The sequence below is a fragment of the Ursus maritimus genome, unplaced genomic scaffold, assembly GCF_017311325.1.
Source record: "Ursus maritimus isolate PB19 unplaced genomic scaffold, ASM1731132v1 scaffold_17, whole genome shotgun sequence".
NCBI classification, from domain to species: domain Eukaryota; kingdom Metazoa; phylum Chordata; class Mammalia; order Carnivora; family Ursidae; genus Ursus; species Ursus maritimus.
Window position 1 is genome coordinate 58,850,365 of NW_024424119.1, and position 13,488 is coordinate 58,863,852.

The 13,488-nt window shown below is 62.5% G+C and overlaps 1 protein-coding gene across 1 annotated transcript in view; it reads right to left on the reverse strand.

Moving 5' to 3' along the window:
- Positions 1–13,488, reverse strand: part of NACC2 (NACC family member 2) — a 67,670-nt gene that overhangs the window by 2,108 nt on the left and 52,074 nt on the right. Inside the window, exons 3-5 of the mRNA XM_040632182.1 lie at positions 4,331–4,495; positions 2,261–2,366; positions 1,785–1,882 (exon numbers count right to left, since the gene is read on the reverse strand). Of these exons, the coding sequence (XP_040488116.1) occupies positions 1,785–1,882; positions 2,261–2,366; positions 4,331–4,495 (369 nt within the window). The remainder of the gene's footprint in view (positions 1–1,784; positions 1,883–2,260; positions 2,367–4,330; positions 4,496–13,488) is intronic.

Below are 13,488 nucleotides of genomic sequence, written 5' to 3' on the forward strand. Positions count from 1 at the left end.
TCTGCGGCCGGCTGGCGCTGGCGCTGCCCTGCTCGAAGGGTGGCGGGGGGCTCGGGGCGGCGGCGGGCTGTGGCTCGGGCGCGGCCACCTCCTGGATGACCGAGCCGGCCCCGTCCGCCTCCTCGGCCGTGTCGAAGGGGGGGTTGGCGGCGGCGCTCAGGTCGACGTTCGTGGCGTCAGTCCTCAGGGCCACGAGGGTGGCGGCGTCGGCCCGCCGCTCGGCGTAGATGCGCTGCTCGAACACCTGCGCCGCGGCGGGAGGGAAGTCGGGGTCGAGGGGCGCGCCGGCGGCCGAGGCGCCCATGACCGTGCGGTACATCTCCACGCCCTCGGGCAGCATGGACTTGATCTTCGGGAGCCAGCGCTTGCGGACGCGGCGGGCGTTGGTGCACATGTCCGCTGCGATGACGTTCATCTCGCTCTCCTTGAAGCTGGGGGCGAAGTTCTGACAGTAGACTGCAAGCACAGGGCGCGGGGAGGCGGCGTCAGCGACCGAGGGGTCAGGGGTCCTGGGCCAGCGGGGACAGGGCTGGGGGCCTCCGGACTGCCCTCCACCCTGCTGCCCACTGGTACCGGAAGCCACGTGGCCACCCAGGTCCTTCCTGGCCTCGGCCTGCAGGCCAGCGGTCACCCTTCTCACGGCTCAGTCCCGGAGGCCCTGCCCTAGTCCCTTGGGACAGTCCCTGGCTGGGATGTCCAGGGGAGGAGGGACATTCAGCGTCAGGGCACAAGGCTATGGGCCCTCCCTGAGCACTGGCTGGCCGTGTGGCCTTGGGCAGGCCCCTGGCATCTCTGGGCCTCACTCTCCCGCTCTGTCCCGCCCACCTCGGGTCCCAGGGCCTGCTAAGACAAGCCTGATCGATGACCCTGCTCCGGCCAGAAGGGCAGTTGGGGCAAGGCCCCAAAGTCAGGCGGCCCCGGGCACCTGCCCACTCTGAGGCTTGGGCCTCTCAGGGGCCTCATCAGAGGCCCTTCCTCACAGGCTGGACGAGGAGCACGGTGGGAGCCCGTCCTGGGCCCAGGCCCCAGCCAGAAGAAGCGGCAGCCCCAACACTACTAACAGCGCCTCCCCTTCCCCTCCGCTGGGAGCCACAGGACCCCGCTCTGCCGCAGCCTGGGAGGCGGGCACAGGTCCCCGGGGCGAGCCCCTCACACCAGCGTTGCCGCACAGCCCCGCCTCTTCCCGGAGCCCGGCCAGCACGCCAGCTTTGGGACCGTAATTACCGATCACAAAGGCCCCTCTTTGCTCTAAAACACAATTAGTCTCACAAGACGTGTTTTCCAAGCAAGGAAGTAAGACTGCGTTTCGCGTGCCGACCGCCGCGGGAGGGCCCGCTGGTGGCCAGTGTGGCCCGAGCCGCGTGGCGGGCTCCTCCTGGGGCCGGGGGCGGTGGCGGGGGGGCGCTGGGGCCCGGGGCAGCAGTCGGCTGTGGAGATGGACCGGGCTCCGCCCCCACGCGCCCGGGAGCGGGAGGCAGAAGCCGGCGAGCAGATGGCAAAGGCTCAAAATAACCTCGAAATGTAAATAAGGGGTTTTGTTCAAAAAGGAAAATTAGATCTATTTCACATATTAAAATAGTTTCGCACGCAGCTGAATCCATCATGCTTGGAAACCTACCAAGAACGTTAACACCTCGAGACCTGGCTCCTGAGAGCTGCTCTTTTCTCTCTCCCCCCGCCAAGCCCTGCGGGGCCGGCGTGGCGCCAGGGAGAGGCCGCGGTCCCCAGCCCCGGGGGACTCGGGCAGCTCCTCCACCCCACCCAGGGGACCCCGGTGCACTCACGTTTCACAGCGTTCAGAACCCGGCTGTCCAAAGGCTTGCGGCTCGGGTCGCTGGTGGAGGACCGGATGCCCGTGCCACAGCTGTTGGCCAGAGTGTTCCTAACGAGACCGAGAATGAGCTGCTGGCCAGAGGTGCCGCAGGGATGGGATCTGCCCCCCCCCCGCCTCCCCCTTGCACTGCCACTGATTCCCAGGGGTCGGGGTGCACTGATGGGGGCGGGCCCCACCACCCTCCGAGAGACGGTAGGAAAGCAAGGCCCCTTGGGGACGGGGCTCCTCTGACCCACTTGTGAAGTACGTGCGGCTCTTCTCTTTACAGGGCGGGGGGTGTCCAGGCGCGCCCCCTCACGCAGCCTGTGCCCTCGGGCCGACACCCCTGACGGGACGTCAGGACTGTGGGGGCCATAAATGCAAGGCCACAGCGAGCACACTGCCAGAGAGGAGACGCGAGGCTTCCGCACTTGCCCAGGGACCCACCTGTCAAAGAAGGTGGCGAGGAGCCGCCGCAGCAGGACCTTGTGCTTCACCCCCGCACAGAGGTGGCAGTTCATCAGCTGGCCGCGTGTGATGTAGACCCCGGAGCCTGTGACCGCAGACAGGAGCATGAGGCCAGGCCTTGCCACCCACACCCCAGGGCCATGACCTCCCCAGGGCCCCCGGGGCCGGAGCAGGCGCGCCTGGGGGGGAGGCGCTGGGAAGCGGGGGCAGCCGAGGAAGGTCGTCCTGACTTCTGAGCGCAGCACCCCCCACCGGGCCTGGGACCCCGCAGGCTGGGGACCATCGCTCCAGGCTTTCCTGGCTGTGCGGAGGCCCTGTCACCTGGAGGAGGCAGCCTTGGTCACACGCCTGAGTGCTGTCCCCAGATCACCCTTCCAGCCTCAAGGGAATCCCCTGCTTGGCCCCAGGTTTGGGAAACACTCCTTGTCTCTCCATCCCTTCCCCAGAACCAGAGCACCTCAGGCAGGGTCAGGGAGCTGGGATGACAGGTCACCCGGCCCAGCGTGTGTGGGGGCAGGGCGCAGCCAGCCACGGGGCAGGGGTGTGGTCAGCGAGCCCACACAGTGCTGTTTACCCCGAAGAAGCCTGGCAAGGCCCGGGCACCCAGCAGGGCCCAGCAGCACAAAGGCCGGAGCCCGTCTGAGAGCGTGGGGTGGCCTGTTGGACCGGACGTTGCTCACGGGTAAAGGAGCAGACGCAAGCATTGGACAGTGCCCCCGACTCCGGACGAGAGGACACCAAGGAGACGCGCGCGGGGCCTTGGGACTCCCACCGTCCCCTTCAGGCCTTCCCCTAGGACCCCGGTGTCACAGATCACGCACTGAATCTCGGGAAAATCACAAGGAGAGAGCAGGGTGGAAGGAAGGTTCGCGGAGGTGCTCTGGCCTGTGGGGGCCCCGGCTCAGCGGCCTCGGGGCTCTGGATGCAGACCACCAGCGGGGCGTCGGGTTAGTGCTGTCTGACCGTGCCCGGCCACGGCATGCCAACTGTCCCCGAGGGCCCCCCGTCTGCAGAGGCTCCAAGGTAATGGCAGAGCAGGTCACCCTGAGCCGCACGGGCTGGATACACCCTTGTTAGAGGGAATCTGTCATGGGGACTGGGACACCGTGGGGCCTGCCCACCTTGATGATCAGCTGCGGGTCAGGCCAGGGAAGGCGGCCCGCCCTCGCCCCTGCCAACCCCAAACCCTGACAGGCAGGTGCGCCCCATCCCTCCCAGGCCTGGCCTGACCCAGCGCCGCCGCCCAGCTGCTCTCCCGTGAGCTGAAGGGCAAGCCAGCCCTCTCTGCCCTGCTCTGCGGCTGCCCTCTGGGGCCGTGGCTCCCAGCAGAGGGGACGGTCGGCACAGCCGCACAGTGCTGCCCCGGGTGTGGTCAGGAGGACCAAACAGGACCGGGGGGAGCCAGAGGCCGTGCCAGCACCGAGGGGGAAGGAAGGGGCCCGTGGGTCCTGGCCGGCCTGTGTGGGGCTCCCCCAGTGACCACGGGAGGACACTACTAGAGGCTTCACCTTCCCCAGCAAGCGTCACGGCAGCATCTTCCCCGTGAGCAGCCTTAAAGATCTGCCGGGAGCTGTGAGGCCGAACGGAGGCCCACCCTGGGAAGGAGTCCTTCCGACAAAGGCACCCGGCCCTAATGGGTGCCGTCTGTTTTGAACAGAACTCCGTTTCTGACTCCGAGCTGCATCTGGAACCTCAGGTCTTTACCCGTCAACACTCCAGTGGGGACACTCTGGGGGCTGGGGGAGGGGGACTAGCACGCTGGATTCGATTTGGTTCTATCTGCCACCTAAATTAAAACACAATCGTGATTGCAGCCCCTGCCAATCAGATGCACGGCCAGCCCAGGGGATTCGATTAAAATGCCAAATTAATTCAATTGAATAACTCCTCTTAATGACACATTCTTCTAAAAGGAAATTAGAGGAAATTTAAGATGTTCTATCTTCTTTTTTTTGACTGATTGGTGATGAGTACATTGTTCACAGCTCTGAAGAAAAAAAATACGAGGGCATTTGCATACAACAGACAGGGTGGGGAGGGGCCCTTCACCTGCCACCAGCTCCAGCTTCTCTCCGGGGTCCCCTTCTGAGTAGAGCTTGGGGTGGCAGCGGTACCCAATCTGGCTGATGAGGCTGGCGGGCAGAGCCACGAGGTCGCGGCGGATAAGGACACAGGAACGGCTCTCCAGGGGCACGGGCTCCGGCTTCTCCTGCACTGTGGACACAGACACCTCCTGGTTAGGGCCATTCTCGGCCGGGCCAGGACGGGGAGGGAGATCGAGAACGCCCTTCCTGCCCACCCAGGCCCAGGTCAGACCCGCTCTGTGCCCACCCTCCATGCGTACCCGCCCTCCGTTCTCTTTCCCTGCCCACCCGGTCCTGACCCCAGCAGGGAGGACCAGAGTGAGTAGGCGAACGGAAGGAGGCAGGGCACGGATGCCACCCAGACCTGGAAACTAGCTGAGAGGGCCCAGGAGGCTCCCGGGAGGAGGTGTGCGCCCGACAGAGGCCTGCAGACGAGGCAGGAACGAAAGGGGCCTGTGCAAGGGGGCTGGACCCTGGTCTGAACAGGTGGCACGGCCCCTCTGCCAGATGGAGCGCAGGCTTGGAGTGGAATGGGCCCTGTGTGTGCCCCTGGCCTGATGGCTCACGGCAGCCCCATTCCACAGGAGGGGACCTTCCCCAGAGGCCGCACCACGGCACCCAGACAAGAGACCACTGCACGAACACCTGCTGACAGGGCACATGCCGTGTCCCCGGGCCTGCGGGCTGCCTGGGAATGTTCCTGACAAACCACCGCCCGCGGACAGTCAAGGACCCCTGAGCACGCCAAGCCTGCAGCTTCGATGGGGCGGGGGGTGAGCCCCTCTGATGTCCCTAAGGCACAAGGGAGCATAAGAGCAGCAGGCTGTGAAGGTGGCCGCTGCCCCCTCTCCCCTCCCCGCCCTGAGGACCCCACCCTCCGACCTCCCCTCCAGACCTGGCCTGGCTACGGGAACCCGTTCTCCATCAGGCTCAGGGCAGGTGCACCTGGACACTCAGGCTGGGCCAGTGGTCCTGTCCCCTCTGCACTGTGATCCCCCCAAGGGCACTGTGGGCACTGAGGGTGGGAGGGGCCAGGCTGGGCTGGGCAAAGGACCCAGGGAAGCCATATGGGGGCTGCTGCAAAAGGGCTTCGGGAGGGAGGGTGGCAAGGAAGAGTCCTGGGCAGAGCCTCCCCACCCCAGGCTTACGGAACCTGGAGCAGCCTCAAGGTCCCAGAGGGGAGTGAGAGGGCCGCCCAGCCCCTGGGGGGCCAGCATCCTAGACACCATGGGGGGGGGCCTCTCCAGAGAAGACAGGCGGCTGGGCTCAGTGCTGAGGCGGGCCTGCAGTTCCCGCCACCCTGCCCCAGACCAGGACACACGTCAGAGGGCGTTCGGCCGTTGGGGGGTCGCATGGCGCCTCCCACCAGGTGTGTGTGGGGAACGCGGGCGGGCGCAGATCAGCAGAGAGCAACAGAGTCTTCCAAACCTGGAGTACCCGGGGGCTCAGGGAGCACAGGAAAAACAACCCGGATGATATTTTAAAACATAATTAGCCGCCCCCGCCCCCCCACGGCCTGCTGTGATTACACACGCAGACGCAGCGCCAACGCGGGCGCCCTGGCATTTACATAAAGAGTGCTCACCAGCAGAAATAACGCCATCCCCAACGTGTCCTGGCGTTCTCTAAACAGCACAAGTTGTTTGCGCCCCGCGCCTGCCCCCCAGCCCCCAGCCCCCCAGCCCGGCGCCCGAGAGCCAGAGACCAGCAGATTCAGAGCATCCAAAAGAGCCTGGAGCCTCTTCTATTTCTGCTCTGCCGAGTGCCGGATACTGCGCCAGCTAAAAATACCCAAACCCGAGTGGTGCCTCATCTGGAAAGGTGCTCCGACTCCCTCCCGCCCCTTCCCCGGCCCGGCCCCAAATCTCCCGGCCGCTGCAGCCCAAGCTGAGCGTCAAGGGCTCCTCCTTCCAGGGAGTAGAGGGGGCAGCTTACAACCAGGTTCTGGAGACCTGGGAGAGCGTGTGGGGGGCGGGGGGGCACGGGAGGAGCAGAGGGCGGGGGGCATGGGAGGAGCGGGGGCGCAGCGGCGGGACCCTTCGTGCATCCCCGTGGCCCTCAGGCGGGCGTTCGGGTGCCTGACTGCAGGCGCGCTGGGCGGCCCCTCGGTGGGCTGTGGCAGGGACACGGCAGTCCGTAGGCTGCCCCGCGGATCGCACTGAGGCACCCCTGCCCCCTTCCCCATTGACGGCCCCATTTCTAACCGGCTGCCAGGACTGTGGGCTCCAAATATTTGGGCACCGTGGAATTTGGAGAGAAGCACGTGAAAGAGCCGTTAGCTATTTGTACCAAGAGGTGAATAATCACTCAATGCAGGAAAGGTGAGTCACGGTCGAAAAGGCCTCTACAGAATGATCTGGAAGAGGAGCTGACCTGGGCCAAAGGGGGGGCAGCGACCGAGGACAGGCAAACAGTGTCCCTCAGATCCCTGGACAAAGAGCTACAACCGGACGTGAGGATGGACCCTGCGGGGAACTCTGGGCACCAAGAAGGGACCCGAATGCTCCCTGACTCGGAGACGCTGCGGGAGTCCAGCCGAGGAAGGACGGGGCTGTGAGGACATCACGCTGAGGGAGACGAGCCCAGCACACAGGACAGATGCCCTCGGATTCCGCTGCTATGTGGGACCAAGAGGAGTCAGACCATAGGGATGGACAGCGGGAGGGGAGGTCCGTGTGTAACGGGGCAGAGTTCAGGTCAGAAGAGGGAGGGTCCAGGAGACGGACGGAGGGGACGGCGGCACAGAGCGCGAGTGTGCTTGACACCCCGGACGGCGCACCCAGAAAGACGACGGGAGAGCCTAGGCTGTACGCGCCGGCACAACGGAATGATTCTCTTGGAAGAGAGGAACGCCATCTGTAGCTGGCGCTGGCCCTTACCCAGCGCTCCGTGGTCCTCTTCTCGTGGTCTACGCGGTGACGTCTGTCAGCTCAATCTCAACACAACTGGGGGGAAGGACCAACAGAGGGCAGAGCGGGCGACGCAGGCCTGCAGGGGCCCCGCACGGTCACCGGCCTCCACTCCTGCACTTTTTGAACCTCCTGTGGCCCAGTGACTGGGAATCTGGAAAAAGCGCTGGACCCTCTCCCCAAGTAAAACATACCGAGCCCCCAGCCCACAGGATGCTGGCGTGCCATGGGGCCCCAGGGGTGGGCTCTGTTCCTGTCCCCAGATGCACCTCAGAGACGGCACAGGCAGCCCCCGCCCTCGGTAGGGAGCCGCCACCAGTGCTAGGGGCCGCCAGCAGGTGACAGAGCGCCACTGAGGCTGGGCGGGGAGGTGGGGGGACGAGGAAGGGGACTCCCACCCTACAAGAGTGTGCACCATTTATTAAACTGGCAGACTAAAGAAGGGAACCCCTTGACCGTGATTATATAGGAAAAAACAACTTGAAACCAAATGGAAAGAAAAACGCTAAATCACACCGTCCACTTCTGACTTACTGCACAGTGACCGCGAGCCCACGAGGTTTGTGCAGGCAAGTGGAGGGACACCCCGTCCACAGCCCAGACACAGACCCGCATAAACACACTCAGCTGGTTTGTGACAAGGGGTCACTCGCCGCGGCCGGGGAAGGGACAGCTGCTCCAACACGTAGCGCCCAGGACAGGGCGTGTGCAGGCAAATCGCAAAAGCAAAGCCACCCCCGATCTAAACCTCTCGCCTCACACAAAAATGAGTAAACAGGGATCGCAGACCTAACGCAAGTCACAAAAGCGTAAAACTTTTGGAAGAAAATCTTTCTGATCTTGGCTTCAGCTAAAAGCTCAGACACGACCCCAAAAGCAGCACCCATGTAAGAATCGATGGATTAACTGACTTCATCAACACGAAAACCTCCCGTCTGTGAACGACGGACAGACAAGCCCGCCCTGGACCGGAGGGAACGGTCCACAGGCCCCACATCTGAACCAGGACTTGTCCTGAAAACCTAGCGCCAGCTCTCAAAACTCAACAGCAAGAAAATGGACAGCTCAGTTTTTAAAATGGGCAAAAGATCTGAACAGACACTTCGCCAGAGAGTGTGCAGATGGCGAATTAGCACATGAAAAGATGCGAACATCATCGGCCATTAGAACCCAGCACATAAAACACGGAGACCCCACTTCGCATCTACGGAGCGGCTGAGCTCGCAGGGCCCGGCACGCCGAGCAGCGCAAGGGTGTGGAGCAGCTGGGCCGGGGCCCTGGCCGGCGGGCATGCACGCGGGAACACAGCTGTGCAGCCCCCCCGGAAGCCAGCGATCCCATCCAAGGTACTCAGCCAGGACGAAGGAGACGTGGAGACGGTCTGCACAGGCCCTGAGCAAGGATGCTCATACCGGCTCTGCCCACAAATGCCCCAGCCTGGAGACAGCCCAACGCCCTGCAGCAGCGGGCGGACACCCGGCCGTCGCATGGCGGGTCACCACGGCATGGTCCTCCGGGGACATCGCTGAACGGCGCAGGTGAGTCTCAGACTCGCCCGCGGGACGGAAGGGGCCAATCTCACACTGTTATACATGGGGTGACCCCTTCGTAGGGCAGGGTCCCAAAGACAGAATGCTGGGGACAGAACAGATCAGCGGTTGCTGGGGGACGGCTGGGGGTGGGTGACTGTCGGGAGCAGCAGGGAGGGCTGACGGAGCTGTTCTGTAGGGTGAACACGTGCCGCACCACCCCTGTGCCCAGGGTGTGCACTGCCCTGCCCTGCCCCGCCCCTTCCTGCTCAGCCCCAGGCGGCCACCCCTCAAGCACAGAGGTGCGGCGGGCGGGCGGTCTCCCCCGCCCCTGCATCTGCCGGGTCAGCACCAACCGCGCCAGCAGCTCTGAAGGGGCCACACCGTGAAGGGCGGCCGTGCCTCTGAACCCCACTGTGTCCGCATCCCGGGAACAGGGCAGGTGGTGGTTTCTGAAGGCGCACTCGGGCCCGGGATGGGGGGCAGGGCATCAGGGGGCTGGCTGTCATCACAGATGGCTGTTCTTTTGTGTGGAGACACGAGTGCCACCAGTGGAGCCATGTCCCCCACCCACGGCAAGATGCACCCCATCTCGTGGACGCTCAAGGGCAAGGACAGGGCGCATCTCAGAACCAGTGAGATACGACACGCTGGGCATAAAAGGACGCGTCCGGCAGGGAAAGCCCAGAGGAAGTAAGTACAGGTGGGAACAGACATGAGGCCGGGAGTGGGGAGGACGTGTGCAAACACCGCTGCCCGGGGCCCCGGGAGCCCACACAGAAGGGACGCGGAGGGTCTCTGGGTCCCTGTGCTCGGGAAGCCACAGATACAGCTGCAGGGGAGGAAGCAGCACTGGGACAGCTCAGCCCTGGGTAGCACCCAGTGCAGCCCTGAGCCACGGCCCCTGCCACGTGCCCTGACCCTCTGGTCTCGGCTCGGAATGTCCGAAACCTCCTCGGGGCAGCTCCCCGTCCGACTCGGCCTGTCCCCATCTATCTGCCACAGATGCTGCCGGGCCCCAGGCCCCACGGGCTCTGCTGTTTCTGTGTCCAGCACCTGGGTCTGGCCCTGGGAGACCCCATGAAATCCCCAAGTGGAGTCCCAGCAAACCCAGGGGCCGTGGTCACCGCCAACCGGACCGTAGTCCTCCCGCCCTCCCTCCCCCATCCATTCCCGGGGCTGACCCGGCGCTGGGCTCAAGATGCGGGCGGCCTCCCCGTCCCCCACGCATGACTGGACAAACCACGGCCCCTGACAGCAGGCCACACTGGTCACCACGGGCACACAGTGGGGCTGCGTGCGCCTGGGAATGTGTTCAGGTACAATGCACGCGCGCGCTCTGTACGAAGACGAGACCCCGCGCGCCGGCCTCTGGGAGACAGTGGGAGCCGGAGGGCCGGCGGGGAGAACGGCTGTGCCCGGTGTGGTCTTTTCACACTGCTCACGGTGACGGACGTACACTAGCGATACAGACATGAACGTGCTCAACTTGTAAGGTACCCGAGACGCCTTCTGACAATGAAGGGGTGCCCCCACCAAGACCAACTCCGGGAGCTGCATAAGGTAAGCTGCTTGACTTTCAGGGCCAGGCCCCCCGAGCGGAGCGGACGGCAGCCGTGGGGCCAGGCAGTAGGGGCAGTGGGCCTGGGGCATGCAGACTCGAGGGGCCACGGCCCGGGGGACCTCCCGGCTTTCCTTCGACTTTCTTCCACCGCTAAGCAGCGTGTGTGCGGGACTAGCTTCAGAAAAACTACCACCAAAAAAAAGTTAAGTCAAGAACTTGGTGCCCATGTAGGAGATACAGATATCGGATTTTGGGGCCCGCCAGGAGGAAGTGCTCTGGGGAACCCAGGCCTTCAGCCAAGACCCAGGACCAGCAATGGCGTGGGACCAGTGCTGAGCACCCGGGCAGCTCCAGCCCGAGGCCTCCAACAGCTGACTCTCTTCAGAGCAGCGCTGGTGGGAGCTCCCAGATGTTTTCATACACTGTCCAGCATTCACTAAGAAATTACCAGGAACACGGGGAAATGAGTGATAAAAAGCCAATTCACAGGGGCGCCTGGGTGGCTCAGTCGTTAAGCGTCTGCCTTCAGCTCAGGTCATGATCTCAGAGTCCTGGGATCGAGCCCCACATCGGGCTCCTCCGCTGGGAGCCTGCTTCTTCCTCTCCCACTCCCCCTGCTTGTGTTCCCTCTCTTGCTGGCTGTCTCTCTCTCTGTCAAATAAATAAATAAAATATTTTAAAAAAAAAAGCCAATTCACAAAAAGACACGGGATCAGACCCATAGCTGATCCATCCAGGACAATGGCCACCACCACTGAATGAACTGCTCCCGACACGTGAAGGAAATGTAGGGACATGATGGAGAACTTCACCAGAAAACCAGAATCAGACCCTGGACACGGGATGGGTGTCGGAGGAGATGGAACAGAGCGGGTGACAAGATTCCTGACCTGGAAGATAATTCGGATTGAAGCAGAGAAAGGGAACGATGTAGGAGAGTCACGAGAGAGTAAACGTGACACAGAATGTGGGGATGGCATGACCCCGTGTCCCGGGAGCCCAGGAGGTGCGGCCATGCGCACAGGAAGCCATGGTGGCCGAGGTCCCAGCAAAGAGGGAGAGGGGAAGAGCACTGGAAAACTGTGAGGGGAAGTCTCAACCCGACTCCTGACATGGCCAAGAAGGGCTGCAGGCCCCGAAAACGTCCCCAGAACTAAGAGTGTGGACGGGAGGCCTTGCGGGTCCTTGAAGGAGAAGGTCCGTCAGGACGGACGCTGAATCCCCAACCCTGGAGAGAGCAGCATACAAACTTACAATAAGAGGAAAAGGGGAAATAAACAGAATCAAATGGCTGATTCACCAGAAAGAGGGAAAACAGAGAAACTGTGGATTAGCAGGGAGTCGTCAGTAAGACAGGAGAGGAAACCCAAAGTTGTCGGCAATTACGTGAAACGTAACCGGACTGTGCTAGAACAGACTGAGCGTCTGTGAGGCCAGGCTAGCACACCAAGCCCCAAGAGACCGCGTGAAACAAAAGGACAACGAAAGGCTGGAGGCCGCTCGCAGACGTACGGCGTCCACACCGAAGGGACACGCCGACCAAAGAGCTCGCAGACGTACGGCGTCCACACCGAAGGGACACGCCGACCAAAGAGCACGCAGACGCTCCCCGCGGGCTGTGCGAGGACACGTCGGAGCGGTAAGAGGGCCGACTCAACAGGAAGAGGAACGCGGATCTGGAGGAATGTGCACGGGTCCCTGAATTCTTGGTACGGCGTCTGAAGCCTAACGATGCAGTTACGTCCTTCAGTGCGTATGACGGGTGCTGGGGCGTGAGGTCATCCTCAACGGTTCCAGAGCAACGAGGCAGTCTGACCGGCCTATGACCGGGGGAACTTAATCTAAAGTCCTAACAGAAAGAGGACCAGAAAACCCAGGGCGTTTTGGAAGCGGACTAACGCACCGTCACCACCCACCCCGCGGTCAGCTCAGGAACACGGGAGAACGCACGCTTCGCCAGCGACAGGGAAAGTGCGCCGCGCGGGAGGCGGCAGCGCGGGCCAGGAAGCGCACAGCCCTACGCGCACACGTCTGAAAAGTCCGAGAAGTCGATTGTCTAAAATCTGCCTTAAAAACTAGGAAAACAGCAGCAAGGCAAACTCAGAAAGTTGAAGTAAACAGAAATGAAAACATATATAAAGATCTAAAAGAGAGGGAAAAAATCCAGAAGTTGGTTCTTTGAAAGAAAGGAGAAAAGGCGCAAATTAACAGTGTTCAGAACACGGCACAGGACCACGCAGGACAGGGGTCGGCAGAGTTTCAACGTATAGAGGCTGCTTGGGCCACACGCCACGTGGGGTCCGTATCTTTCTTTATTTTGCTTTTTCTTTCTTCAAAGAGATAAATGGCGTCGTGGGCCGCAGAGAACGGGCGAGGGGACGGATCTGCCCATGGCACAACGCGCCACCCCGGCCACAGACGTTCAGAGGACCTGAAAGGGATGTGAGCAATAAGTTCACCCCAATAAATCAGAACACGGGACGCAGCGTGTACGGAAGCACGGCTTCCCAACAGACGCGGGGAGGAGGGGCCGCGCCCGTGCCCCACAGCAGGCAATTCGGAAACAGCCTATGTTACACCAAGTCTTCGGACCACTCAGAAAACACAGAAATTTAAAAAAGTTTTAAAAAAGCGGGAAATAATTCTCAGCTCTTTGCAGAAGGCAGAGAACGCTGACGGAGAAGCGTGAGAGGCTACCTGGGGACTCAGACGACACGCCCCCTGCGACCTGTGGCTGACCGCGAAACTGACCCGCAGGGCGCTCGCCGGGCCCTGGTTCTGAAGCCTCGCCTGCTCTGATGTGGGCGTGGGGTGTCTACACCGGCAACACTGGAGTCTACACTGCGTGTGCTGCTGGACCACATCTAACAGGTTTCTCAGTGTTGAGGGTGGAGTTCAGGACGACGTGCGGCCGTGCCCCCGCCCCAGGCTCTGATCAGAGCAGGCGGCTCCCCTCGACTGGCCAACAGCCGGATGCCTGGCCCTGCACTCGCCCCTCTGCCCTATGCCCCTTCCAGGAGATGGACCCCCAAGGGGAGCCTCACACATCAGAACAGTCACCCAAAACAGGAGGGAAGAAAAGAAAAGAAAAGAAAAGAAAAGAAAAGAAAAGAAAAGAAAA